Raw genomic sequence first — 26542 nt, forward strand, 5'->3', positions numbered from 1 at the left:
GCAGTTCCGTGAGCCAGATAGGTTCTCAGGTAACGATCCCAAGGGAGGTTGATCCTCCAAGGGTGATGTGAGAGTGCCAGACTCAGCTCCAGGAATGAAGACCAAGACGGTGTTCAGAGTCAAGGCAGGAATGGATTGTGGACTAGAGGAAGACCAGATGCATAGATCTTCATCAGAGACAGAGTGGTTTGGAGAACAGGCCGGGTTTTCAGAGAAAAAGGTTTGCCAGGGATGGATGATGACAGAGGGACTTCAGGACAGGATTGGGATGATGACAGTCATCCAAGAGCAGGTTGGATTCCCGTCATCAAGTTTAGCAGAGGGGGATGTCATGTGCATCACAAATTCCATGGACATTTCCAGGGCTAGATCCAGAAGAGGCAAACAGATAAAGACCATGAACCAGTAGAAGATGGACATGGAGCAGGACTTGGAGCAAAGCATGGATCAGAGGGCTGTCGGCTGCAGGACAGAGGATGCTGGCTGCCAGAAGAGCTGTCGGCTGACGTCAGCAAAGAGTGGGCAGCAGGCGCATCACACACAAGCAGCATGCGCAGGAGGATATCCAGTCGGCTGTGCTTAAAAGGGGTATTAATGAAGTATGAACTGGCCGACCAGCAGTCGGCCAGTTCACCATTTATTCCAAGGGGGCTATAAATAGCCCCCCTTGCTCAATGTCTTAATCATTCAAACCCACTAGGGGTTGGGATCACTAGAGGTCCCATAGGGGACAGATTTTAGGGTTAACCACCTTTTTTATGAAGGCAGCCAAGGGCTGCAAGATATGTACCTTTTTGTACCATAGTATATACTGAAATTCCAGCACTTCTCACTCTCTCTCTCTCTACTTTCTCTCTACCTGCGTTTTTGCATCAGATGGTGCGTTTTTGCATCAGAAGGTTTCCAAGAGTGTTTAGGGCTGAAAGAAGACTCCCAGAGCTTCCGCGTGTTACATTGGTATCAAAGCATCAGGCTCAGCAAAGCTAAACACTGATTCAGTCCCAGATGATGGTGTACAGGTCCAAGGTACAAGAAAGTACACGGATTCAAAGCCCAAGGCGAGGAGCACAGAAGCGGGAAGAACTCCCAGGAGGTTTGTTGGTGGTGTTCCACAATGCCAGATGGGGATGGCAGTTCCGTGAGCCAGATAGGTTCTCAGGTAACGATCCCAAGGGAGGTTGATCCTCCAAGGGTGATGTGAGAGTGCCAGACTCAGCTCCAGGAATGAAGACCAAGACGGTGTTCAGAGTCAGGGCAGGAATGGATTGTGGACTAGAGGAAGACCAGATGCATAGATCTTCATCAGAGACAGAGTGGTTTGGAGAACAGGCCGGGTTTTCAGAGAAAAAGGTTTGCCAGGGATGGATGATGACAGAGGGACTTCAGGACAGGATTGGGATGATGACAGTCATCCAAGAGCAGGTTGGATTCCCGTCATCAAGTTTAGCAGAGGGGGATGTCATGTGCATTACAAATTCCATGGACATTTCCAGGGCTAGATCCAGAAGAGGCAAACAGATAAAGACCATGAACCAGTAGAAGATGGACATGGAGCAGGACTTGGAGCAAAGCATGGATCAGAGGGCTGTCGGCTGCAGGACAGAGGATGCTGGCTGCCAGAAGAGCTGTCGGCTGACGTCAGCAAAGAGTGGGCAGCAGGCACATCACACACAAGCAGCATGCGCAGGAGGATATCCAGTCGGCTGTGCTTAAAAGGGGTATTAATGAAGTATGAACTGGCCGACCAGCAGTCGGCCAGTTCACCATTTATTCCAAGGGGGCTATAAATAGCCCCCCTTGCTCAATGTCTTAATCATTCAAACCCACTAGGGGTTGGGATCACTAGAGGTCCCATAGGGGACAGATTTTAGGGTTAACCACCTTTTTTATGAAGGCAGCCAAGGGCTGCAAGATATGTACCTTTTTGTACCATAGTATATACTGAAATTCCAGCACTTCTCACTCTCTCTCTCTCTACTTTCTCTCTACCTGCGTTTTTGCATCAGATGGTGCGTTTTTGCATCAGAAGGTTTCAATAGTGTTTAGGGCTGAAAGAAGACTCCCAGAGCTTCCGCGTGTTACACTTTCTTTCTTCTTTCTTTCACACACTCACTCTCTCTCCCTCTCATACACACCCTCTCTTTGGATAATGATGTATATGATGCTTACCTTTGTTGCTAGAGTTTTCCTTCCCAGATGTTATCCATTAGGAGCTCCTAGTACCTTACTTTTCCTCATAGTTGTTGTTTCAGTTTCAGTTAGTTGTTTTAGCTTTTCTTACACAGACATTGTATCAGATCCACCAATTGTTGTAACCCTTTTGGTCGCATAGGTAATTTTGGCCTTTTGAAGACGTTAATATATCATTTCATTTCATTTCATTTCTCCCTTCCTCAAGGCTCAAGCCTCATACATACACACTCTAGTCTCTCTCTCTCTCTCTCTCTCTCTCTCAACTTTTAATATATATATATATATATATGTATGTATGTATGTATGTATGTATGTATGTATGTATATATATCTATATATATATATATATATATATATATATATATATATATATATATATATATATATGTATATATATATACATATATGTATAGATATATATATCTATATCTATATATATATATATATATATAGATATATATATATAGATATATATGTATATATATGTATATATACATATATATACATACATATATCTATATATATACATATATGTATAGATATATATATATATATATATATATATATATATATATATATATATATATATGTATATATATATACATATATGTATAGATATATATATCTATATCTATATATATATATATATATATAGATATATATATATAGATATATATGTATATATATGTATATATACATATATATACATACATATATCTATATATATACATATATGTATAGATATATATATATATATATATATATATATATATATATATATATATGTATGTGTATATATATATATATATATACACATACATATATATATATATATATATATATATATATATATATATATATATATATATATATATATATATATATATATAACAAACGCATCTTAACATGCCTCTAACGTCTCTAAAAAATACGAGTCTTTCGAGGTGCGTACCATACCCGTCTCGTACCAAACGCCTTTGACGCCTCTAACAACTATGATCCTCAGGACAACTAGGTGGCAGCTACGGCGGGAGATCATCCTTTAGCATGATGTCGTGAAATTGTGCTAAGAGATCATCGAACTTTAGCTTTAATGGGGTTGTTGACTAAACAATATATTTCTGGCTACGGACATATATCAATGCGCTCTCGGCTCCTTTTTTGATAGCTCGTTGGGCTTGGATGTGTGAGATTAGGGGAATACCTGGAATGCTCCTATCCTCGCGAACTAGGATAGATTCAGGAACACCATCAACAATAGTGAAAGTGTCTTGCCTCCAATCAGGAATGGGTGCATAATCCCTAAATCACTGAATGCCAAGAATCATATCACACCCCAAAAGAGGTGAGACAATGAACTCTTGTTGAAATGTGGCCTTTTGAACCATAAATGAGAATTGTCGCGCCTTACGAGATATGTGAGTGCGAAGACCGGGTGTGAACCCATCTACGTTCAGATGATGGGTTACAAGTGTACAACTCAGCTTCTTAGCCAACTGGGAAGAAATGGCATCCTTAGAGCTTCCCATATCAAAGAGAACAATGAATTGCTCTCCCTTTGCTGTGCCATAAGCATGAATGAGTGTTTTCTTTTGCTCCTCATCCTCACCCTCCTGCTTATCGTCAAATACCATGGTGGGTACTGCGTTCAAGGCAGGTAAGAGTTGGAGAACGTTGGTAGCCGATGCGGGAGGTGTCGATGTAGCTGTGGTAGTGGCTACTGCAGAGGCAGAGGTTTTAGCGGCTTGTGCAGCCTGCCACTTGGTACAATCTTTCTTACCATGCCCCACGGTGTGGTAGAAGAAATGTCTCTTCTCCCCCTTATACTGCGTTTGCTCTTTTGGTTGGAGATATCCACCAGTGATGCCCTCCTTGGCCTTTTCCTCAGGTGTTTTCTTAGGTGTGAAGGTTTTATCCTTGTTTCCTTCTTAGGTGCTCTGGGATTTTTTCTTAGTGTCCTTGCTATTTTGAGCTCCCTTCCCCCCTCGAGAGGGTGACTGTTGGGTAGTGCATGACTGCTGTTGGGGTTTGGGGCTAGCCTGAAGTTGCTTGGGCTTACCTCCGTTCAACATCATGTCTTGATTCTAAGCAAGAGTGAGAGTCCTGTCATAGGATTGTGGCTTAAAATTACATACAGTAAACCTAATGTTAGTATCTAGATCTCGAATTAACTGTTGCAACTTATCCTCCTCGGATATACTTTATTGTGCTGACGTGATTACTTTATTAGAGTATGGCAGACCTGTTTTGGGAGAGTTTGTAAACCTCATCCTCAAGGTTGTGGAGGTAGAAACTGTTTCTTTAGGTGGGACACAAAGGCATCCCATACATACTGTGGAGCCCTTGTGAATGGGTTGACATGTAGACTCGACCAATGCTGCCACCAAGTGATTGCTTTGCTGGAAAGGTGAGGTGTTGCTAGTGGACTTAATCTTGAGGATTTGAAAGCTTAGCCAATCGAAAATATGCTACAAACTAATGAATGAATTGCATTACTGCATCATGATCACACTTACCATCGTACTTAATTGAAGTTCGGTTGAGCTCATATGATGGTGGTGGTTGGGGTGGTGGAGGAACTTGCTCCTTGGTTCACTAGTGTAGGGAGAAGAGACAACTCATTCGCATGTTGCATAGCGGCTATCAACTGCTAGTCTTGGAGTTGCATAGCTTCACGTTCAAGCCTTTCTTGGGTAGCTTGGTTTGCCCGTCTTTGGTCTTCTTCAACCTTGCGTTTAGCGTCCTTGGCCCTTCATTCATCCTCACATTGAGCTTCTTTGTCCCGTCGTTCTTCCGCCTTTTTCGCGTCATCTTTTTGCTGTTGTTGCTCCATGAGAAGGAATAAAATTTTCTTCTCTAAGAGCTCTTTTGGTTTTTCTGCTACTTATTTAGCTTTTTCAATTGCTTCTTTGGCTTTTTCAGCCTTCTCTTTAGCTCTCTCTTTTTTTTTTTTTTTGGGTTCGCTTCTTCTTCTTTGGCCTCTATCTATTGCCTTAGCAATCTGTTTTGCTCCAAGAGTAATTTGATGAAGTCTTCATTGCTTTGCGGAAGTGTTTCTGTAGTGGTTGTGTCTTCCTTGTAGATCTCTTCTTCCATATCTTCTTTTTAGCTTGTTGACGATGTCTCTCCTGACATTGTGGAGGTTTGGGTGGGTTTTCCTGACCGCAGCTTTACCATCCATGGAAAGCTCTCACTTTAGGGTTGCCAAGTTTGGTTACAACTTGTAGCTCTGATACCAATGTAGCATGCAATAGGTTGATCGTCGTAACGCGCAACAAAGCCTTCTATATACCTGTGAGTTTATGCAATTCCACTTTACTTGAGAGAGAAGAGGAGAGATAGAGAAGATAGAGTCAACACAGAATGGGGTCCCAATTACCCACTGAAGGCCCCCCCTGCAAGCAGGAGTATTTGCTTATATTTCTTTGGAGAACTTTTACAATGAATATGAATGATGATTGAGGACTGCCAAACACAAGAACGAAGTAGACCGAACGCAGGTTGATCCAGATGCTGTCCAAGCTCCTTTGAATAGCTCTTCAATGACCACTATGGAATCCCGAAACTGAGGGATGCACATATGCTAGCTGAATGCTGAAGAAACTCCTCGTGGAACCCTTGGAACTGAAGCACACTGAGGTGCTGAATGCTGAAAGCATGCACAAGGCAAGCCAGAGGCTTTAGGCACACTAGAACTGCTTGGAACTGATGAAGGACCGATTTTCTGTTGAATGATTTATGCGAATGATAAGCGCTGCTTATATTTGTTTATATGTTGCTGGTGGGTGGGCTTCATGCTGTTGGCCTGTTTTATTTGGACAAAAAATGCTGTTTACAGCATTTAATGCTGCGCTGAATAGATCATGTGCCCTTTTTCAATGCTGGCCGACTGAAGCTTCTCCGTGCCTGCTGCTGCCCATTGCTGTGCTGGCCGACTAATGCCTGTAGGCAGTTTAGTGCTGGCGGACAGTATGTTTGGAGGCCCTGATACTGCCTTACCACAGTTTTGGGGCATCAGTAGGCCGTCGACTGGTTGCCTATGCCCTCTATGGGTTTGGATGATGCCCTTATGGGCTGGCCCATGTGCTTATGATCTACATGCTTGCTAATGCTTTTCGATGCAAGACCTATGCTATGGTTTGACTTCTACATGCACTATTTGATGAATTCTCCAAGTGGGTAAGAGGACTGACACATGCAGACTCTCTATGGCTGTGGAGACTGACCTACGTAGCTCGTGCCTAAGATGTCCCAGACTGGGGCTCACAATGGGGTCATGGCATATGACAAATACTCCTAAAAAGGTAAATCCTACTGTATAAATGTTGCACTGATGTAGAGTTAGTGTGTCACATAGCACTCCAGTGCAGGGTGCATGTGACAAGTGAACTTGCACATGCAAAGTGTAGGATTGATGGTGTTTTTCCTGTTCCAGAATTGCCATTATGATAGCATTTTCGGTGATGTGGGGCTGGTTTTTGTTTCTGCGTTACCATCCATTTGGATGCGGTGTCAATGTTCTCCTTGTCCACTTCTACCCAATTGGAAGTGTCCTCGACACTCTTTCTTAGCTCTTCACTTTCTTTTTTGATTGCCGGTTGCCGTCTTTGTCACTTCATCGCTTGAATGTTGACTTCTGGATGTTTATACTTTAGTGCCCTACTGGATGGTTATGTTTCAGTGACTTCTGTAATGGAGTCTTTTCTCAAGAGCTTACAGAAGAGAGTTCCGAGCAAGAGGTTTTGGAGGATTCTCATCAGTCAAAGGTGCTTCATTGGGAGGTGCATTGACCAGGTGATTTGTTGGGAGATTGCAGGTTCTTGTGTTGGCAAGGCGAGGGAAGAATGTAAACTTTGGAAAGGGAGTCATAGCTTCAATGAAGATCTCAGGGCGTCTGGTGCATCAAACTTGTGGTTGTTAATTCTTTTACGGAGTGCCTATCAGAAAGCTCTGCATCAGAGGATAGATGCAGACTTGATGGGGGAGAATGCGGCAGACATCCAACCATGGTTAGCAACACCAGGATTGAAGGATATAGTAACATGAAGGAGCAGCCAAATACGCTGAAATGTTGTTTATGTAGAGTTGCCGTTCCCATTTTTGTTTCTGTTTTCCCGTTCCCTAATGGCCACTCAAGATATATCTTCCACTAACTTCTGATTTTCCCCAAATTTCCTCATCATCTTCTCCAAATTATGACACACCTGACGTTTTCTCCTCCATTTCATTCACTTTTTTCTGACTTTCCTTTTTCTCAATTTACTTTTTGTTTATACTATAAAATGTTATAGCCATGCCGCTTCCTAGAAGTTTCCTTTTTTCTGACTTTCCTTTTTCTCAATTTTACTTTTTGTTTATACTATAAAATGTTATAGCCATGCCGCTTCCTAGCAGTTACCGTTGATTCAATATCTGCTGTTTCTGTTCCGCTTGACTAAGTTGTGGGAAGAAGGCAGTCTTCATTGAGGGTCGGTGGTCCAGGGGAGCAGAGACATGCATTCGGCCAATTGGAGCAAGTTTGGCAGTTGCAGCCAATTGTATTTTCTCTTGTAACTCTCTTAATATACATCAGTAGTTGAGACATTTTGTGCTTTTAGTGTTATCTCTGGTCTCTTAAGACTAAGTACATTGACCAAGTTCCTCCTTAGAACATATAAATTTTGGATTTTGTGTGCATGGAGCTTCACCTGTCTTGCTAAAGAGTGGGTTCAAACTTTTAACTATACTGCCTTAGACCTGAGTGTTGTGAAAGATCTATTTCTTCTAACAAGATTGTCCTCTGCATACAAGATGGTCGGTATGCATCGTGTAGCCAGCACAGGTAATGCTTCGAATTCAGCTCGCCCTGGCAAAGAGCGCCGTCTGACATATGTTCTAAGTGATTCGAATGATTCTAAGGTAAGTTTCACATATGTAATATCACTTCAAGATACCATGATTATCTCTTGAGCCACTGATTCACATGCTTTATTGTTGCAGCATTGTTCTGGGGTAAATTGCCTGACAGTATGCTCTCCCCCTGCACAAAAGAGTGGAGGCAATGATGTTTTGTTCAGTGGGAGCCGAGATGGAACTTTGAAAAGGTGGGAGGTGACTGATGAAACGGCCACCTGCTGCGCAACATTCGAGTCACATATCGACTGGGTGAGAAGTTTGATACAGGGTTATAGCCCTCTTTGTAAACTCAAATGCTTTTTATAATATGCTCTTATGAGTCATTAGCAAATTTAACTTATTTTACAGGTTAACGATGCTGTTTTGACTGGAGAAACACTAGTCTCATGCTCATCAGATACTACCATCAAAGTATGATCCGGTCCAGCTTTTATTAAAAGGCATTAGTTGCTTTGTATCTTGGCATTTTTATATGGGTACATGAAGAGCATCAAGTGAAATTTGTGTGCATTAAATATAAATATAAATATAAATGCAAATGCAAATGTAAATATAAATATAAATATAAATACAATACAAATATAAATTTAAATTAGTACATGCATGCAGGCATGCACACATGCATACACACACATACACATGTTTAGGTGTCTGGATACAAAGTCATGCCCCCTTCTGCTGCTGACAAGAGCATCAAGTGAACTCTGTGCACAATGAAGGTCACACTTGAGTAGATAATTAGATTTTTGTGCTAGAATCATAGCGCAGAGTATGTGATTTTGCAAACCAAAAAGCTTTGGAAATTTACTTGCCATGTTTCCTTCATTCTATAGACTTGGCGAGCTTTTTCAGATGGCATGTGTACCAAGACTTTCCGGCAGCACTCTGACTATGTGATATCCCTGGCAGCTGCAAAACATGTAAGTTGATCACAAATTTGATCAGCTATGGTGATAGTGTTTCTCTCTCCCTATTAATTCAAGAATTTTTGCCTTCACCTTGTAGAGCAACGTTGTTGCCTCAGCAGGTCTTGGTGGTGAAGTGTTTGTCTGGGATTTGGAAGCAGCAAATATACCTGTGTTAAAAGCTGCAAATGAGGGTGCGGATAAAGCCAGATATGAAGGAAGTATTGGCCCAGGGATAGGTGGCCAAATGGTCAGCAATGAGCGCTCCACCAGTCCCAGCTACAGCATGGCAGTGCCAAATGTAGCAACATTACAAGGCTATATACCCATTGCAGTCAAGGGGCATAAGGAGTCTGTATATGCTTTGGCTATGAATGATGCCGGCACTATGCTGGTGTCTGGAGGCACGGAAAAGGTGAGTTAAATATAAACCTGGAATAGTGATTGATTAACTAGGGCCTGATTATCTCTGAAATCTCGTGTAGTTAACCAATCTTTCAGCATTTGGCTTCTGCTCCCATGCAATCACTATCTCAAATGGATGGTGAAATTAAAGTTTTAAACCCAATTGTTGGCAATTTCGGCCCAAGCCTTAGTTACTATAAATGTTCTTAATATACACCTGTTGAGGATTCATTTTCTATGAAGCTTAATTCCGTATTTCACTACTTTCGCATTATCACACACAAATATGCCATTGTCTGCCTGAAATTATGTACCCAACACCCAGTGGAATTATTTAGGCAGTTGACTCCTTGATTTGTCCCAAGTAGAGTTGAATCTTTCATCTGATACTTAATTAAGCCCTGCTTGAGTAGAGTTGAATCTGCTTTTGAGCTGTGGGCACTTTCTGAATGTCCTCATTTCATGTTCCAGGCAGTTAGGGTGTGGGATCCAAGAAGTGGAACAAAGAAGATGAAATTGAAAGGTCACACTGACAACATACGATCTCTCGTACTGGATTCCAGTGGCAGGTATCGTGGTCTGGGAAGTCAAGATGCAGCTGCCATATCAATTAAGAGGTGGTGTTTGTTATGCTTAATGTATATATGAGGTGGCTTTGATGGTTTCTTTTCACAGGTTTTGCTTATCTGGATCTTCAGATTCAATGATCAGGTGAGAGTGGATGCTCAGGCTAATGCATCAGATCAGTTTGCTTGCATACAATATTACATGTGTGTATGTTGCATCATTGTAAAATATGTATGTATGGATAGATGGATGCCTGTATGGTTTACTTGCAAACAAACATCTGTCTTCAGTTAGTCACAAAGCCATCATAGTTTACATTGAGTTGAGTACTACATGTATGTATGTTTATCGTTCTAAACTACATGTGTATGTATTTATGGACGGATGATTTTTGCGTGTATTTACGCGGATGCATGGATGTATGTGTGTATGTATGTATAGATGGATGTATGTGTATTCTACTTGCATATGTAGCAATCTGATGGTTCCTGTCTTCGTATCATTAAAACAGGTTGTGGGATCTGGGACAACAAAGATGTGTTCACTCCTATGCTGTGCACACAGACTCTGTTTGGGCCCTTGCAACAAGCCCTTCGTTTAATCACGTATACAGTGGTGGGCGGGATCTTTCGGTAAGTTTCACACATCATTCCATATATCTTTCTATGCCCACCATCACTATTTAAGTGAAGCTGATGATTTGTTTTTTCATATGGAATGTTTGATGCAGGTCTATATGACAGATTTGTCCTCTCGAGAGAGCTTACTTGTTTGCTCAGAGCAGCATCCTGTCCTGAGTTTAGCATTGGAAGGTGATGACTGGTTGTGGGTTGCAACCTCAGATTCTTCACTCCACAAATGGCCCACAAAACATCGAATTCCAGTTAAAAACTCGCAGAGAGCAAGCTCCTTTGTAGCTGGTTCTCTACCCTTTGCCAGAGCAAGGGCGTGCCTTGAAAGTACACCTCCTGTGAGTATACTTCCAATTTTATAGGAAACTTTTAAGGGACTGTGATATAATGTGTGAGTACATTGGAGGGGTTTTGGGTTTGGGGTGGGGCATGCACATACGCATGTATGTACGTATGCATGCATGTATGTATGTACATACATGTATGCATGTATGTATGTATGTGAGGACATATTTATGCCCACTGAATCACACCACTGTTGGATGGCTATACACTCTTTGCTATGATATATGTATGCACGCATGTATGTATGCATGCATGTATGTATGTATGTATGTGAGGAGATTTATGCCCACTGAATCACACCACTGTTGATGGCTATACACTCTTTGCTATGATATATGTATGCATGCATGTATGTACGCACGTGTGCGTGTGTGAAACGACGAGGAGATATGTTGCCGATGCTGCCTTTGCCTCTGTGCAGCGCCGATGCCGCCACTGTGCAGCACCGTCCTTGCTGACTGTGCAGCGCCGTCTCAGCTTCTGTGCGCCTGTGCACATGTCCGTCTCATGTGTGTCTCTGCTGTGCGTGTACAGGAGTTTGTTGCTTGTGTTGGTGTTTTGATGTGTCCTGTTTCCCCTCTTTGAGTCTTCCTGCACCCTGATGCCCTCACGCTTCCCTGCTTCTGACCTGCTCTTGTTACTTGTTTTTTCCTCTGCCCAGCTCTTGCTCTTCGCTTTTCTTCTGTGTGTGTGTGTGTGTGTGTGTGTGTGTGTGTGTGTGTTCAGGTCTGTGTACATGTACAGTGAACAGTTTGTATCTCTTCAGTGCATGGTTCATCATGGCGTCTTCTCCAGTGCACAGTGAACAGTTTGTATCTCTTCAGTGCATGGCTCATCATGGCCTCTTCTCCAGTGCACAGTGAACAGTTTGTATTCGGGTCTGTGTACAGTGAACAGTTTGTATCTCTTCAGTGCATGGTTCATCATGGCCTCTTCCAGAATGTGAATATCAAGGTTTACCATCACGCTCACAAGAATGATGAACCAGTTACCACTTGCGAATGAGGTGGCACAATGGATAAAATCAGAATTGCAGGGAAATGTAGTTGATGGTGGTGTGTACTAGGCTGCCAGAGGATTTTATGACGTTCTTTTTAAAGAACCTAAACACAGAGTAGCTTTGCTGGAAAAGTCACCTCTCATTTTTGGCACTCGGTTGGTTCATGTATTACCGGTCAATAAAGACTATGAAAGTGTCATTAAGCATAAATGCCCGGTGTGGGGCACAATGAATCATTTCCCAGAACATTTCCGTGAACATTTACCTATGTTGGCTGCTTCATTGGTTAAGGCCATTTTGTCCTCCTCGACTTGCTAAAGATGGAAATCGTTTTATGATTCTCTGGGATACAACTAGGCCTATTGTTCCCTTGGTCTCTATTGGAATAAAATGTACTGATGATAGACAAGCTGGGATTGGCCGTCGGAACTATGAGCTTATTTGGGGCACTTTTGCCGGTGCATGCTTTAAATGTAAACAGTTCGGGTATATCTCCAATAAATGTCCTACTGCCATTCTTGAATCACTAGTTGTGGCCTAGCCTCCAGCAGTGTCAATCTCACCTTCTAATTCAACTGCAAATGCCATTCTTGTGTCGCCCTTTGCTACTTTGGCTAAGTAGCTAGAAAAACTGAAAGGCTCATCGTCCGTAGGTCAATCAGCAAGCCTCCACCAATAAGGCTGTGCCATTTGCCAAGTCTAAAGGGAAAGTATATTGGATCAAGATGGTTTTATTGCCCTGAAAAAGACTTTCAAGATGCCTTTGTACAAAACCTGTAATTGGACCCAAACTCAAGAGAATGTAGCTCACAATGTGGATTCTTTAGTGGCTAATGTTCTTAATGCAAAAGCCAATCCCACTGCCAATGCGGTTTCACGTAATTGGGTTCAAGTTTGTACTGGAGGTACTCAACTCTTTGATAAGCATGATGTTATTTGGAATGTATTGTAGGATCCGGGGGGATATGCGTATATGGATGAGAGTTAAATCTCATCATTTCTCTGTCATGTACATAAGGTGCTTCCAATAAAGTGTGTTACCTATAATGTAGAGGGTATTTCCAATTCTCATAAATGGAGATGTTTATGGGATTATGTACATATGACGAGACCAAATATACTTTGTTTGCAAGAACACAATGAGCATGAGTATGGTGGTCGGTTTGGTCGTTTTGTAGATATGACATTTTCTATGCCGGAAGCAACAATTCTCGAGTGTTGCTTTTCTATTGCAACATGAATTGGAGCCAGCATTGGAATATAATGATTCATTGGGCCGATGTACGATTGTGCAATCTATTTTGCAGGGTGAAATTTTTCAATTTACAGGAGTGTATGCATCTCAATCTTCCCATGAGCGGCAGAGGATTTGGAATTTCTTCAATTCCTATCCCAATTGACGAATGCTTTTGTTTGTGGAGATTTTAACAACTCTCCACAAAGGGAGGATAATACATCTAGCTTTTCTCATATGTTACGTGTTGAGCATCAGGCTTGGGACAATTTTGTTCTGCAAATAGATGCCTCTGATCTTTGTCTTTCTACTATGGCTGGAATTCCAGGATTCACTTATCGCCATAATGTTCTAACTCAATATTGGGCTAGATTGGATAGATGGTATTTGTTACATACTTGATAGTATGACTCCTTTTTATGCAAGCTTTGGATTGATCATGCCTCAATACTCTCTGATCATACTCCAGTATGGTTAGCTTTATATTTTCATATGCCTTATGGGAACCTCCTCTACAGCATCAGAGACTGTTACACATAAATAACAGCTCTCTCTCGCATGATGTATTTAGAGCTTTAGTACATGATGTCATTTCTCGCTTTCTGCTCAGCTATTAGATGATGTTGACACTTCGTGGTTTTGTTTTGTGAAACGAATGCAGATAGTCATTGCTGACTATGGCATGTGTTGCTTATGCTGGGCAAAGAGTTGAAATGGTTAAGCAACAAATCCAATCGCTCACGATGCTCAGCCATCTTCAAACTCTTACGGAAGATTAACAAAATGTGTTATGCGACACCAAAAAGTGTGTTTTTGTGAATCAACAAAGAAAGATACAGAAGTGGCAAATCTGATGTAAGAAACTCCAAGATCAAGGTTGCTCATCCAAACAATTCTTCAAAAGCTTGCATGTTGATAGGCAAAGGCACAAAATAGTGCATGTTAAGAAATTTGATGGCACATGGAGATCCACAAAAATGGAGCTTGCAAAACTGAATGTGTCAATCATTATCAGCACATATTTCATAGTTTATCTCCCTTGGATTTTAATGTTCACGATACTCGAAAATTTTTCTTAAATTGTGTGCATCCCATTGTTGACAATGAATTTGCTTTGAGACATGATCTCCCCTTCACTCAGGAAGAGCTGACACATGCGTTATACGGTGTGGGACGTTGGAAGTCACCTGGTTGAGATGGTCTGACCGTTGATTTCTTTCTGGGATAAGCTTAAATTTCTGATCTTGAACATGATTAATGTTGCATGGGAAACATGATGTATGCCTAATCCCTTGAAAGAAGCCTTGTGACTTTGTTACCTAAAAAAGCATTAGGAGAATCCTTAAATGATTGGAGACCAATCACGTTAATGCCAATTCTCTATAAATTGGCAACGAAAATACTGGCAAATTGTATTGGTGGTCTACTTTTCCATGGTTTGTATCCACAATAATATGATTTTGTCCCTAGAAGTCAAATTATGGATAACACCGCTCACGCATATTTGGCGATGGAATATGTCAAATATACTTCTCAAGATGCTCTTAATATGCAAGTGGATGTAGCAAAAGCTTTTGATATAATTTAATGGGACTACATAATTGAGGTCATGGCTGCAATGGGCTTTGGTTGTAAAATGCAACAAGCTATTTTTTGGTTATATAGGGATAGTACTGCCCAGTGTGTTTTTGGTCGTGATCTTTCATCAAACTGGACATTGCAAAAATCTGTGCATCAAGGATGCCCTCTTAGTGCATTGCTCAATGCGATTGCCACACATCCACTTTTGATGTATATGGAGGGCAATTACATGGTCTGCGATTACCTAATGGTTCGCATTTTGTGGTCCAAGCCTATGCAAATGATTCTTTGTTCATGCCTAAAAAATGATCCAAATGATCTCAAGTGCATCATGAGAACTTTGGAATTATTCGGTAAAGCAGTGGGAATTTATATCAACTTTTCTAAGTCTAAACTGCTTCCGTTGACTTCTTGTGATTGGCATGCAATGCTATGGTCAAGACAAATTATTCCACCAGACCACCTGGTTAGACATTTGGGATATCCACTGGCATGGTATATGTCTACACAAGATGCATTCTTTGGGTATTGAACAAATTGAAGACCAAGCTAGCATATTGGAAGCTTTCTACATGGCCTTTACATGTGCGTCTCAGAATTGTTCAATCAATCATTATGGCCTATGTGCAATTTTATTTGCCGTTGTTGATTTGGCGTAGAATTGAAATTGATACTTTTATGTCTGATGCCTTGGAATTGCTATGGAAAACCAAGCATCATATGGGAGCGCTATGTATTTTGAGTCGATCTTTGGTTTGCACTCCTAAAATGCATGGGTGGATTAATTACACTTGATCTGCATTATCATCTCTTGGCAAGAAAGACCATGTTTTCCACTTTTTTTCAGCTTCGGCAGCCACGGGCCATAATGTTTGCAGGCATGTGTGCTTCCATCAAGACTAGAGCTTATGGCAATTGGCATATTTCTCACTTGGAAGCAGTGCTTAGTAAATTTGAAGGAAAAATTCCGGGGTGCCCTTCTTCTTTGTGATTGGAAATTAGCTTTGTCTTTTGTTTGCTGGCATAGTAGAGATGCACTGACTGGGAAACCTATTCGATTGGAAAGAATCCATTGGTCTTCGGTGTTTCCTCAACCACTTGTAGTACAGGAACCACGGAAGGCATGCTTTTTGACCTCTATCGGAGTTACCATTGTGGCTGATGTTGTCACAGATAAGGGATTTGTGATGAGTTTCCCACAAGCCTGTATGAACACAACTTGGGCTTGCATCACAGGCGAGTGTGGAAAACTATTACTATGTTGTTGCGGCCTTTTCAACCCATCCGACCCTTGGATGATCATGATTGACAACTTGTTGGTCATACCGGCTCTCTTCGATTGAATGCGCTTTCGGCAAGTAATGTATACAAATTGTTGCTTCCTTCACCGTGGATTCAGTCTCGTGATACTTTATGGGGCTTGCATAAGAATACTAAATGGTGGAAACAAAGGCTACGAATAATTTGGGTTTGTAAAGTGCTTTTGAAACGTCGTCTTCTTATGGAGACGCCTTGTGGGAATACTTCCAGTTTCTACTTTTCTGGCAAAACAACATTCTCCAGTGATAGATGTTGTAGATGTGGATGACATGCAAAGTCCATTCCCCATCTTCTTTGGCATTGCACGGAGTCCAAGAATTTCTTGCAAGCACTGACTCACAACCTCGGAGGACGTTTTCCATCGTTCAAAGGAGAAAAAACCTTTTGGATTTTTGGTGTTCGTTGGCATAGAGCATAGCATTAAGCGGACATCCTTGTCTCACAAATCTTCCTAATGTCGAAAAAGGCTTATCCTCTCTCGATGGGTTTTGGGTAGATCTGTTCGACAAGGCTGCCCTCTCAGTGCCTTGCCTCTATGCTGTTGCTACTAATCCTTCTTGACATATATGGATAAGCTCATTGAGGTTGATAGATTACATGGGCTTCGTCTCCTTGATGGTCGGCATTTGGTTGCTCAGGCAGATATTGATAACTCTTTCTTTTTTCCTCAGAATATGCAATTGGATGTGCAATTTATCATTGCATATGTTTGGATTGGTAGCAGGTCTTTTTATCAATTTTAAAAAATCAAAACTGTTGCCTCTTAATGAAGTACAATGGCACATCATTCTATTGCCTGAGAAAATCATATCGCCTACACAACATGTTAGGATATCCTATGGGATGGAATCTTTCACTTCGTGATGCTACAGATTGGGTGTTGCAGAAACATTACAAGTCCTCTCTGCCTTCAGTTTCTCGCGGTCAGCGTCGGACTTCTTCTCAGAAGACTTCTCCAATGAAGCCTTCCCCTTGCCCGAGTTACGGCCTTTCGACCGTTGGCCAGTTAAGGCCTCCGAACCTCCACCCTGAGGAGGGTTCGTGAATCGTTCCTCCTGGTCCAGGACCATGGGCACAAGCTCCTCCCACGTGATGGTGCTGAGCCTGCCACTGGTAATCAAAGAGGAGTAAAATGCTGAGTACGAAGAGGGCAAATGTGACAGCAACGTGATGGCCATGTCCTCTGACGATATCTCCTTCCCAGCCTGAAGAACTTTCTGCTGAAGAGCCTGCAGCTTGTTAATATGCTGCCGCATCGTCGACGACTTTGCAGGGCTCATAACCCGCATCTGTACTTCCAAGGAAATCCTCTTCATGGGCGATACCCTGTTGTAAAGTGAGGCCAAATGTTGCCATATACCTCTGGCCAGCGTCATATGCTTTACATGATTGATTACCTGTGGTGTGCAGTTGAGAAAGATAAACGAACGGACCCTGGCGTTGACACGATCCCACATTTGCGTCTGGGCCTCCCGGTCCTTTCGGGTTGACGGTAACTCCCCTTCCTCTACTTCCGGCCGCGGAACACTAACAACGACGAAATCGGCGAGGTCGTAGGACTCCAGAACAGATTCCATCATCACCTTCCATATGCCGTAGTTGCTCCCGTCCAACTGACGGTCCACCGGGAACGTGGGGAGTGTCGGGATCTTCACATGTCTCTCGGCCATCTCTAATAGATCTGCCATTGCGGGGATGTACTCTGAAAAGGGTGGGTGGGTGGGTGGGTGGGAACAAGGAAGAACTAAAACCTGCAAGTGGCTGTCCAGCAAATCAGCCCGCCTTCCTCTTGCTTCTCCTCTTCCCGAACAGTCCAAAACAGTCCACCAATCAGCCACAAAACAGTCCCCCTCTTGCTCACACAAATCCCAAGACCTATCTAGAGCCTAGGGCTCTGATACCATGTCAGAATACGTAGCGGAGATGATGACCAGATCTGGGAACACAAGAGCAAAAAACGCAGGCAGAAAAACAGCACAAGAGAGAGAGAGAGAGAAGTAGGCGTGTAACTCTGCTCTGATATACACAAGAAGATCCCGAATATGATACAAAGAGTGGTATGGGGCTGGGGGCCTATATATATGCCCCCACATCAGCAGTCGGCCTGCTGTAGGGCAGCCGACTGGACACAGGAACCTCCACGACTGGATAATCACAGTCGGCTAGCATCAGAATGGGTCGGCCAGCACCAGAAGAGTCCCACGACTCATGCATTGCAGTCGGCCATGTCACAGATGCAGTCGGCCAGGCTCAGGGTCCTCCTGCCACTACTAGACTGCCTCCCATGCCACAGAAAAATGGGAAAAAATAGGGGAAAAATGCGGAGAGTGGGGAAAAATGATAAAACACCTCATAAGGGCGGGCACACCCACAACAAAGGCCCTGGTGTATAAAACTGGACAGGAGATGACTTCTAACATTCCCTACTTCTTTGGCTCTCCATTTCCCTCGGTGAACTTACTTTATTTCTACAAAAGGCATTCGGGTTTGTGAAGATGTTGTTGATGCTGAAGGAAATGTCTTAGTCCTTTCCTTGAGCTCGAAGTTGTTAGCAGTTAGTAATGCACTACAAACCTTTATGGTGCATATTACAAGAACGATTGCAGCCTTTTACTCGTATTACGGTTGTTTCGAATGGTGAAAGAACGGAGGATTGGATTCTCCATAGGGCAGATCTTGAACCTTATCCTAGACTCTCTTTCCCTTAGGTTTCGGTTGCTTTGATCTACAGATCAATTATTCCTATGCCTTGGTTTGTCGATCGAGTTAATAAGATTTGGCTTCTCACTGAGACAACCTGTTGGTGGAAACAAAATCTAAAGAAAATTTGGCATAGTAAATTGCCACTCAAATCTAGATTGTTTTTATGGCGATGCTTGTTGGGAGTGCTCCTAGTTGGAGAGCTTCTTGAAAAAAGACACATAGCTGCACTGAAATGCGCTTCTTGCCGTTCCATAAAGGAAACAGTGATGCATCTTCTTTGGTCTTGTCCGTAGACCAAAAGTTTACTTTGCCAAATTTCACATTTTCTTCAACTGAGTTTCTAGGGTGTTCCTTCTCTATATTTTTTTTTGGCTCTTTGGCAAGTGGCCTTCTACATTGGATCATGCACAACCCTTTCTAATCTAGACTACATATTGGGCTTTGTGGATAATATGGCATGCAAAAATCAGTGGGTTTTTCATTCCGTAAGGATTTCACACTATCCCTACTATTGTCAATCCTTGTGTTAGTCTTTGTTTGACTCCATCCACCTGGATCAGATTGTTGGGAGTGCTCCTAGTTGGAGAGCTTCTTGAAAAAAGACACATAGCTGCACTGAAATGCGCTTCTTGCCGTTCCATAAAGGAAACAGTGATGCATCTTCTTTGGTATCCGTAGACCAAAAGTTTACTTTGCCAAATTTCACATTTTCTTCGACTGAGTTTCTAGGGTGTTCCTTCTCTATATTTTTTTTTGGCTCTTTGGCAAGTGGCCTTCTACATTGGATCATGCACAACCCTTTCTAATCTAGACTACATATTGGGCTTTGTGGATAATATGGCATGCAAAAATCAGTGGTTTTTTCATTCCGTAAGGATTGCACACTATCCCTACTATTGTCAATCCTTGTGTTAGTCTTTGTTTGACTCCATCCACCTGGATCAGATTGATGATGGCCAGTTGGCTTTGTTTTTTCAGTGCTTTAACTTCTGTTGACTGCTCTTTAAGAAGTTTGTCTCTTTTTTGAGGACTTCTTTCTTTGTACAATGAAGCAATAGAACATAGCCTTTTACCCAAAAAAAATGTGTGTGAACTACTCAGAAAGAAAGAACGAAAAGAAAGATTGTACTAACGTCTATGAGACCAAAAAGTGATACATGTAATCCATGAAGAAACTGGATGCCAAAAAGCATGAAAAAAACTATCTGCCAAAGAAAATAGGGCCCTTGTAGTATATGCGATGACTCATCCTCATGAATGGAGGACAAAGCATCAAAGTCCACCTTTTGTGGCGGTGCAATTCTATGTAGCTGAAGTATGTCCTAGATTTGGTCTGGGTCTCTAACAGTGTGTGGGGCCAAGGTCTCAGGAGATCATGTGTGTTGTCCGTGATCCGTCTACTTCCTTTAATCTTGTGGAGGTTGGGGGGGTCATTATCCTAGCCCTATGGTGACATGCTTATCCTCATCAACAGATGTATGGGCAAGATAATAGGTAGAATATGGTCCAATTTGAGCACTCTTGGCAGCCCAAACAATGCCCAAAAGTGCCTAGGGCATAGCCCAATGGCTAGGGCACAAGTTGGACACATTATGAACACAAAATATGACTTTTTGGACAAAGTTTTGTGGGCTGAAATGAAAAAACCAACTCAATTACGAATTAAATGAGATCACTAGGCATTCATTAGAAACATCATTCAAAGATCAAGATGATCCATTTGTCAGAGTCTACAAGGCAGCAAGAACACATTAGTGGATCAGCAGGAGCTTCTGTTGTGCGATTGCAAGTAGAGGGCTGCAGAGATCTTTGGTATGCATCATTAAGTTGTGAATCAGCAAGATCATTGTATGATGTCATGTGCATCCATTAATCCTGATGCTCATGGACATGTTTATCCTCATCAGTAGATATATGGGCAAGATGATGTCAGAATACGCAGCGGAGATGATGACCAGATCTGGGAACACAAGAGCAAAAACGCAGGCAGAAAAATACAGCACAAGAGAGAGAGAGAGAGAAATAGGCGTGTAACTCTGCTCTATATACACAAGAAAATCCCGGTGTTGGTACACAAGTGGTATGGGGGCTGGGAGCCTATTTATATGCCCCCAGATGAGCAGTCGGCCTGCTGAAAAAGGCTCCACGACTGAAACATCAGTCGGCCAGTAGCATGCATCCAGTCAGCCAGCAATGAGGGTCCACGACTGGTCAAGTACAGTCGGCCAGCACGTGTACACACATCCTGATGTAGTCGGCCAGCATATGGATCCTCCTGCCAACTGAGGGCTGCCTCCCAAGCCACAGAAAAAATGGGAAAAATAGGGGAAAAATGCGGAGGGTGGGGAAAAATGATAAAACACCTCTTAAGGGCGGGCACACCCACAACAAAGGCCCTGGTGTATAAAACTGGACAGGAGATGACTTCTAACACCCCCTCTCAGCTCCTGGCCGTGAAACCAACCACAGGGAGCTGGGGTGCCGCCTGAGCAAATCCTGAGATAGTGACTTCGTGAAGAGGTCCACCGTACTGTCCTCCGTCGAACAGAACTCTAGCAAGATGTCATCAGCAACGATCTGTTCACGAACAAAATACCTCCGGATGACCATGGGTTCCTCCAGTGGAAGCCCAAACATGCAATGCAACCTCTGGATCCTCACCATCTCACAAGCAGCATCACAAACAGCCCGGTACTCTGCCTCTGTGCTCGACAAGGCAAAAGATGACTGCTTCTTACTGCTCCATAAAACTGCTCCTGGGCCTGAAGTAGATCCCCTCGTGTTCGGATCTCCTCCCCAAACTGAGTCACTCCAACCGTGGAGTCGGACTCCATCCAACAATCCCCCTCCTGTGTACAAGAGTCCATGATCCTTCGCATGCCGCAGAAACCACAGGAAACGCAATCCTGCCTCCCACAGAGACATCTGCAACCATGAGCTCAACTGCCTCATTAGGAAGCTCCCGTCCAATCTGGTGTCCATCAAAAAGATCAATGAACCATTCTGCTTCTGAGTCAAAGAGGCATCACAGTGCTCACAAGGATCAACACCTGTTACGGTGCACAAACAAGTCCTGGAAACCTCCTGAAGACCACGCAAGGCCTTCTGAAACCTGTCAACCACCCCCTCTGAATCCGGAACCACTAAGCCTGGAGAAACCACCTCCTTCTGCAAGTAGTCAACTGCCACCTGCCTGGCTTTCCGAAAGGTCCCCTTGGAAAGAACATCCTCATCTACTGGAGGTTCTTTGTCCCGAATACGACGAGACAACAGAGCATAAGTGACCTGTTCAGTTTCCTCTTGCTCACGAACACAAGAACCACCAACATCAGTACTGGAAAGTTCCTGCCAACTGCTGCCATCTACTGGTAAGCTATCCACCATTTGGTCCCGGAAAGCCCGCACCTGCAGCGTATCCACACACAAGTGGCCATTACCATACTGCCACTCATCACAAACCTGAGGACCTGGGAGAGAGAGTGCTGAAAGCTTGTAAACTCCATTCTCCAAACCACCTGGCTTGTTGCTTTGTCCTGGAGAGCAACAAAATCCTCATCAAACTCCACCCATACGCCAGTCTTGCAAACCTGATGCACTGACAACAGATGAAAACCAAGTGCCGGAACATACAACACCTGGGAGGAATGCTTCCCCCCTCTGCCATCGGGAACTATCTCCATCCTGCCCTCACTGTGAACTGGGATAGTGGACGTATCCCCAGTAAGAATATGACCAGAAAGCCTGCAGAGATCCTGTAAACCGGAACGGGAAGGAGTCATGTGCCTGGAAGCACCACTATCGAGAATCCACTCCCGAGTATCCGTTGCGGAGAGTCCTCCAATCTCCTCCCTGCCTGAAGAAAATGAAACATCGGTGTCCACCACCTCCAGGTGCACAAAAGCCGGAGTCTTCATGATTGCTGCTGAGGAATCTTCACCCTTCTCGGTCTTCCGCTTGGGACACTGCCTCCAATAGTGGCCTTTCTCGCCACAATCATTACAGGTCCTCTCTGCCTTCAGTTTCTCGCGGTTAGCATCGGACTTCTTCTCAGAAGACTTCTCCGATGAAGCCTTCCCTTTGCCCGTGTTACGGCCTTTCGACCGTTGGCCAGTTAAGGCCTCCGAACCTCCACCCTGAGGAGGGTTCGTGAATCGTTCCTCCTGGTCCAGGACCATGGGCACAAGCTCCTCCCACGTGATGGTGCTGAGCCTGCCACTGGTAATCAAAGACGAGTAAAATGCTGAGTACGAAGAGGGCAAATGCGACAGCAACGTTATGCCCATGTCCTCTGACGATATCTCCTTCCCAGCCTGAAGAACTTCCTGCTGAAGAGCCTGCAGCTTGTTAATATGCTCCCGCATCGTCGACGACTTTGCAGGGTTCGTAACCCGCATCTGTACTTCCAAGGAAATCCTCTTCATGGGCGATACCCTGTTGTAAAGAGAAGCCAAATGCTGCCATATACCTCTGGCCAGCGTCATATGCTTTACATGATTGATTACCTGTGGTGTGCAGTTGAGAAAGATAAACGAACGGACCCTGGCGTTGACACGATCCCACATCTGTGTCTGAGCCTCTCGGTCCTTTCGGGTTGACGGTAACTCCCCTTCCTCAACTTCCGGCCGTGGAACACCAACAACGACGAAATCTGCAAGGTCGTAAGACTCCAGAACAGATTCCGTCATAACCTTCCATATGCCGTAGTTGCTCCTGTCCAACTGACGGTCCACCGGGAACGTGGGGAGTGTCGGGATCTTCACATGCCTCTCGGCCATCTCAAGCAGATCTGCCATTGCGGGGATGTACTCTGAAAAGGGTGGGTTGGTGGGAACAAAGAAGAACAGATACCTGCAAATGGCTGTCCAGCAAATCAGCCCGCCGTCCTCTCGCTTCTCCTCTTCCCGAACAGTCCAAAACAGTCCACCAATCAGCCACAAAACAGCCCCCCTCTTGCTCACACAAATCCCAAGACCTATCTAGAGCCTAGGGCTCTGATACCATGTCAGAATACGCAACGGAGATGATGACCAGATCTGGGAACACGAGCAAAAACGCAAGCAGAAAAATACAGCACAAGAGAGAGAGAGAGAAATAGGCGTGTAACTCTGCTCTATATACACAAGAAAATCCCGGTGTTGGTACACAAGTGGTATGGGGCTGGGAGCCTATTTATATGCCCCCAGATGAGCAGTCGGCCTGCTGAAAAAGGCTCCACGACTGAAACATCAGTCGGCCAGCAGCATGCATCCAGTCGGCCAGCACTGAGGGTCCATGACTGGTCAAGTACAGTCGGCCAGCACGTGTACACACATCCTGATGTAGTCGGCCAGTATATGGATCCTCCTGCCAACTCAGGGCTGCCTCCCAAGCCACAGAAAAAATGGGAAAAATAGGGGAAAAATGCGGAGGGTGGGGAAAAATGATAAAACACCTCTTAAGGGCGGGCACACCCACAACAAAGGCCCTGGTGTATAAAACTGGACAGGAGATGACTTCTAACAGATGAGAGGCAGAATATGGTTTGATTTGGGCAGTTTCGGCAGCCCAAACGATGCCCAAAAGTGTCCAGGACATAGCCCAGTGGTTGGGGCTTTTTCAAGAGTGGGAGTAGTCCATGTTCAGTTCTTTGAAAAGTGAAAAAGGGGGAGAAGTTTGCTTTTTTAGTCTGAACGGGTAGGCTCATTTATGACGAGGTACAAAGTCACTTGGGTCATTGGTTTTTATAAGGAAGGTGTTCTACTTGTCAGTTGGGGAGGGATGGTAGCCTAAGGGAATATTGGTTATAATGGCCTTGAAGAGGACCTTTGTATAAGGTTTTTAATAAGAGTTAATTAAAGATTTTCCAGCCTTGGAAAACGCTACAATGGTGGTCGTTAATGTGGACTTCAATTTCTGGTTGTTTCTACACGATGGGTTGCCCACCAACCAATGGAGATCTATTTTTGGCATGTATCCCTTTTGTCCTAGATGCCTAGCTCCATCTGAGACAGTGTATCATTGCTTATGGGAGTGCAAAGGAGCACAGAGGTATCTATAGCCCAGCTCTTGGGCAGATTGAGGAGTGGTCCTATCTATATTACTTGGGGTGATATTGTAGGGTTGACTCAGTCTGGCACACAGCTTCTTTTTGAGGGCAGTGATGCAGATCCTGTTATTCTTGTCCGTAGGGGCATAGCTCAGAGATGTTTGCTTCAGGATATCCCTCAGTTACGGTACACACCACCTCCGCTGAGTACTGACACCACCTGGGAGATTGTTGCTAGTAGCACAGCGTGGCATATCTGGAAGACCAGCAGATGCTCAGAGGCGTTAGGGGGTATTCATATTTTTGACACCCAATGTATCTGCAGTATATAGAGTGACATCTTTCGTACTCTTTTGGCCACCTGGGCCCGTACACAGGGATCTTCTAGAGCTGCGCAAACAAAACGAAATAGATTCATGAGAGTGTGGAACCATGGTATTTTCTTCTCCCCCACTCCTATGGGGCTTTTATGGCCGCAAGGTGCCCCCGATTAGTTGAGATCTCTGTACCTTTTGGTTTGAGATCTCCCTTTGTATGATTTTATATTACTTAATAGAAGTCTCTTTTCTGAAAAAAGAAGAAGTACGGATCCTATCTAGATCCAGATCTCGAGTTATTGTGTGTGCAGATTCCATTAAATACAGAGCCTGCCTGCATTGTTCCTGGCACTCCTGGAATTGTTCGGCATACAGTTCTAAATGACAAGCGACATGTCTTGACAAAGGTACCATGCAGTGCACCTGTGTATTCCTTATGAAATGAATTGCAAGAGGGAACTATAGATGCATGTACTCAATGATGTTCAATGACACACGTGGAACTTCATAATCTGATTATGGTTCTTTGACATTGCTCTCTGTTCAGGATGCTGCTGGTGTTGTAAAACTTTGGGAGATAACCAGAGGAGCCGTGATTGCTGACTTCGGCAAAGTTTCCTTTGAAGACAAGGAGAAGGATTTGTTTGAGATGGTATTGTGCCATCTTGCATCTTTACAAGGGGTCTACTTTCATATGAGGAAACATCATAAGTTGTGTTAAGATCTGATTCTGGAAGTCCATGGTTTATTATCTTTCTTTCTGGCCCCACAGGTAAGTGTACCTGCCTGGTTTATAATGGACACCAGGCTGGGGTGCATCTCTGTCCACCTCGAGATGCCTCAATGCTTCTCAGCAGAAATGTATGCTGTTGACCTCCACATTCCTGGAGCGTCAGAAGAGCAGAAGGTAATGCTGGAAGTAAGCCTGTCTTTGTGCGCGTGCCCGTGCATCTGTGTGTGGGCATGTGACAAAGTCAATTTTCTCTTTGAATCGCCATGTGATATTCTTCAGACATCTCTCTTTTGTGATTGCAGATGAACTTAGGCCAAGAGACACTACGAGGACTTTTCTCCCACTGGCTGGCCCACAGGCGGCAAAGGGTGGTGCCAGTACCTATAGCGAATGGGGACTTGGTAGCTAGTAGTGACACTGGCCATGGTAATGGAAGGGTATTGAATTCAGATGCTGCCCATTTGGCTGCTGAAAACCACAACACAACAATAAGTCCAGCTTTTGAGTTCTCCACCTCATTTCCCCCTTCCATCATTACGGAGGGCTCTCAGGGAGGTCCATGGCGGAAAAAGATAACAGAGTTGGATGGAACAGAAGATGAGAAAGAACTTCCATCATGGTGTTTGGACTGTTTGCTCCATGGAAGATATTCTCCAAGGGAAAACACAAAGTACTCATCCCCACATC

At 43.7% G+C, this 26542-nt stretch overlaps 1 protein-coding gene across 5 annotated transcripts in view; it reads left to right on the plus strand.

The window, feature by feature from the left end:
* The window catches only part of LOC147607959 (uncharacterized), a 46218-nt gene that overhangs the window by 15149 nt on the left and 4527 nt on the right, over positions 1 to 26542 (plus strand). The window contains exons 2-16 of one of the 5 annotated variants that reach the window (XM_086790076.1): positions 7010 to 7202; positions 7633 to 7742; positions 7984 to 8091; positions 8173 to 8337; positions 8437 to 8499; positions 8922 to 9008; positions 9094 to 9408; positions 9870 to 9967; positions 10074 to 10109; positions 10477 to 10597; positions 10696 to 10935; positions 25434 to 25529; positions 25670 to 25774; positions 25895 to 26029; positions 26158 to 26525. In XM_086790076.1, coding sequence (XP_086646202.1) covers positions 7181 to 7202; positions 7633 to 7742; positions 7984 to 8091; positions 8173 to 8337; positions 8437 to 8499; positions 8922 to 9008; positions 9094 to 9408; positions 9870 to 9967; positions 10074 to 10109; positions 10477 to 10597; positions 10696 to 10935; positions 25434 to 25529; positions 25670 to 25774; positions 25895 to 26029; positions 26158 to 26525 — 2069 coding nt within the window. In that variant the 5' untranslated portion in view covers positions 7010 to 7180. The remainder of the gene's footprint in view (positions 1 to 7009; positions 7203 to 7632; positions 7743 to 7983; positions 8092 to 8172; positions 8338 to 8436; positions 8500 to 8921; positions 9009 to 9093; positions 9409 to 9869; positions 9968 to 10073; positions 10110 to 10476; positions 10598 to 10695; positions 10936 to 25433; positions 25530 to 25669; positions 25775 to 25894; positions 26030 to 26157; positions 26526 to 26542) is intronic. The other 4 variants (XM_086790077.1, XM_086790078.1, XM_086790079.1 and 1 more) reach the window with 4 other exon arrangements.

The sequence above is a fragment of the Cibotium barometz genome, chromosome 54, assembly GCF_041138505.1.
Source record: "Cibotium barometz isolate CiBa-2024 chromosome 54, ASM4113850v1, whole genome shotgun sequence".
NCBI lineage: Eukaryota > Viridiplantae > Streptophyta > Polypodiopsida > Cyatheales > Cibotiaceae > Cibotium > Cibotium barometz.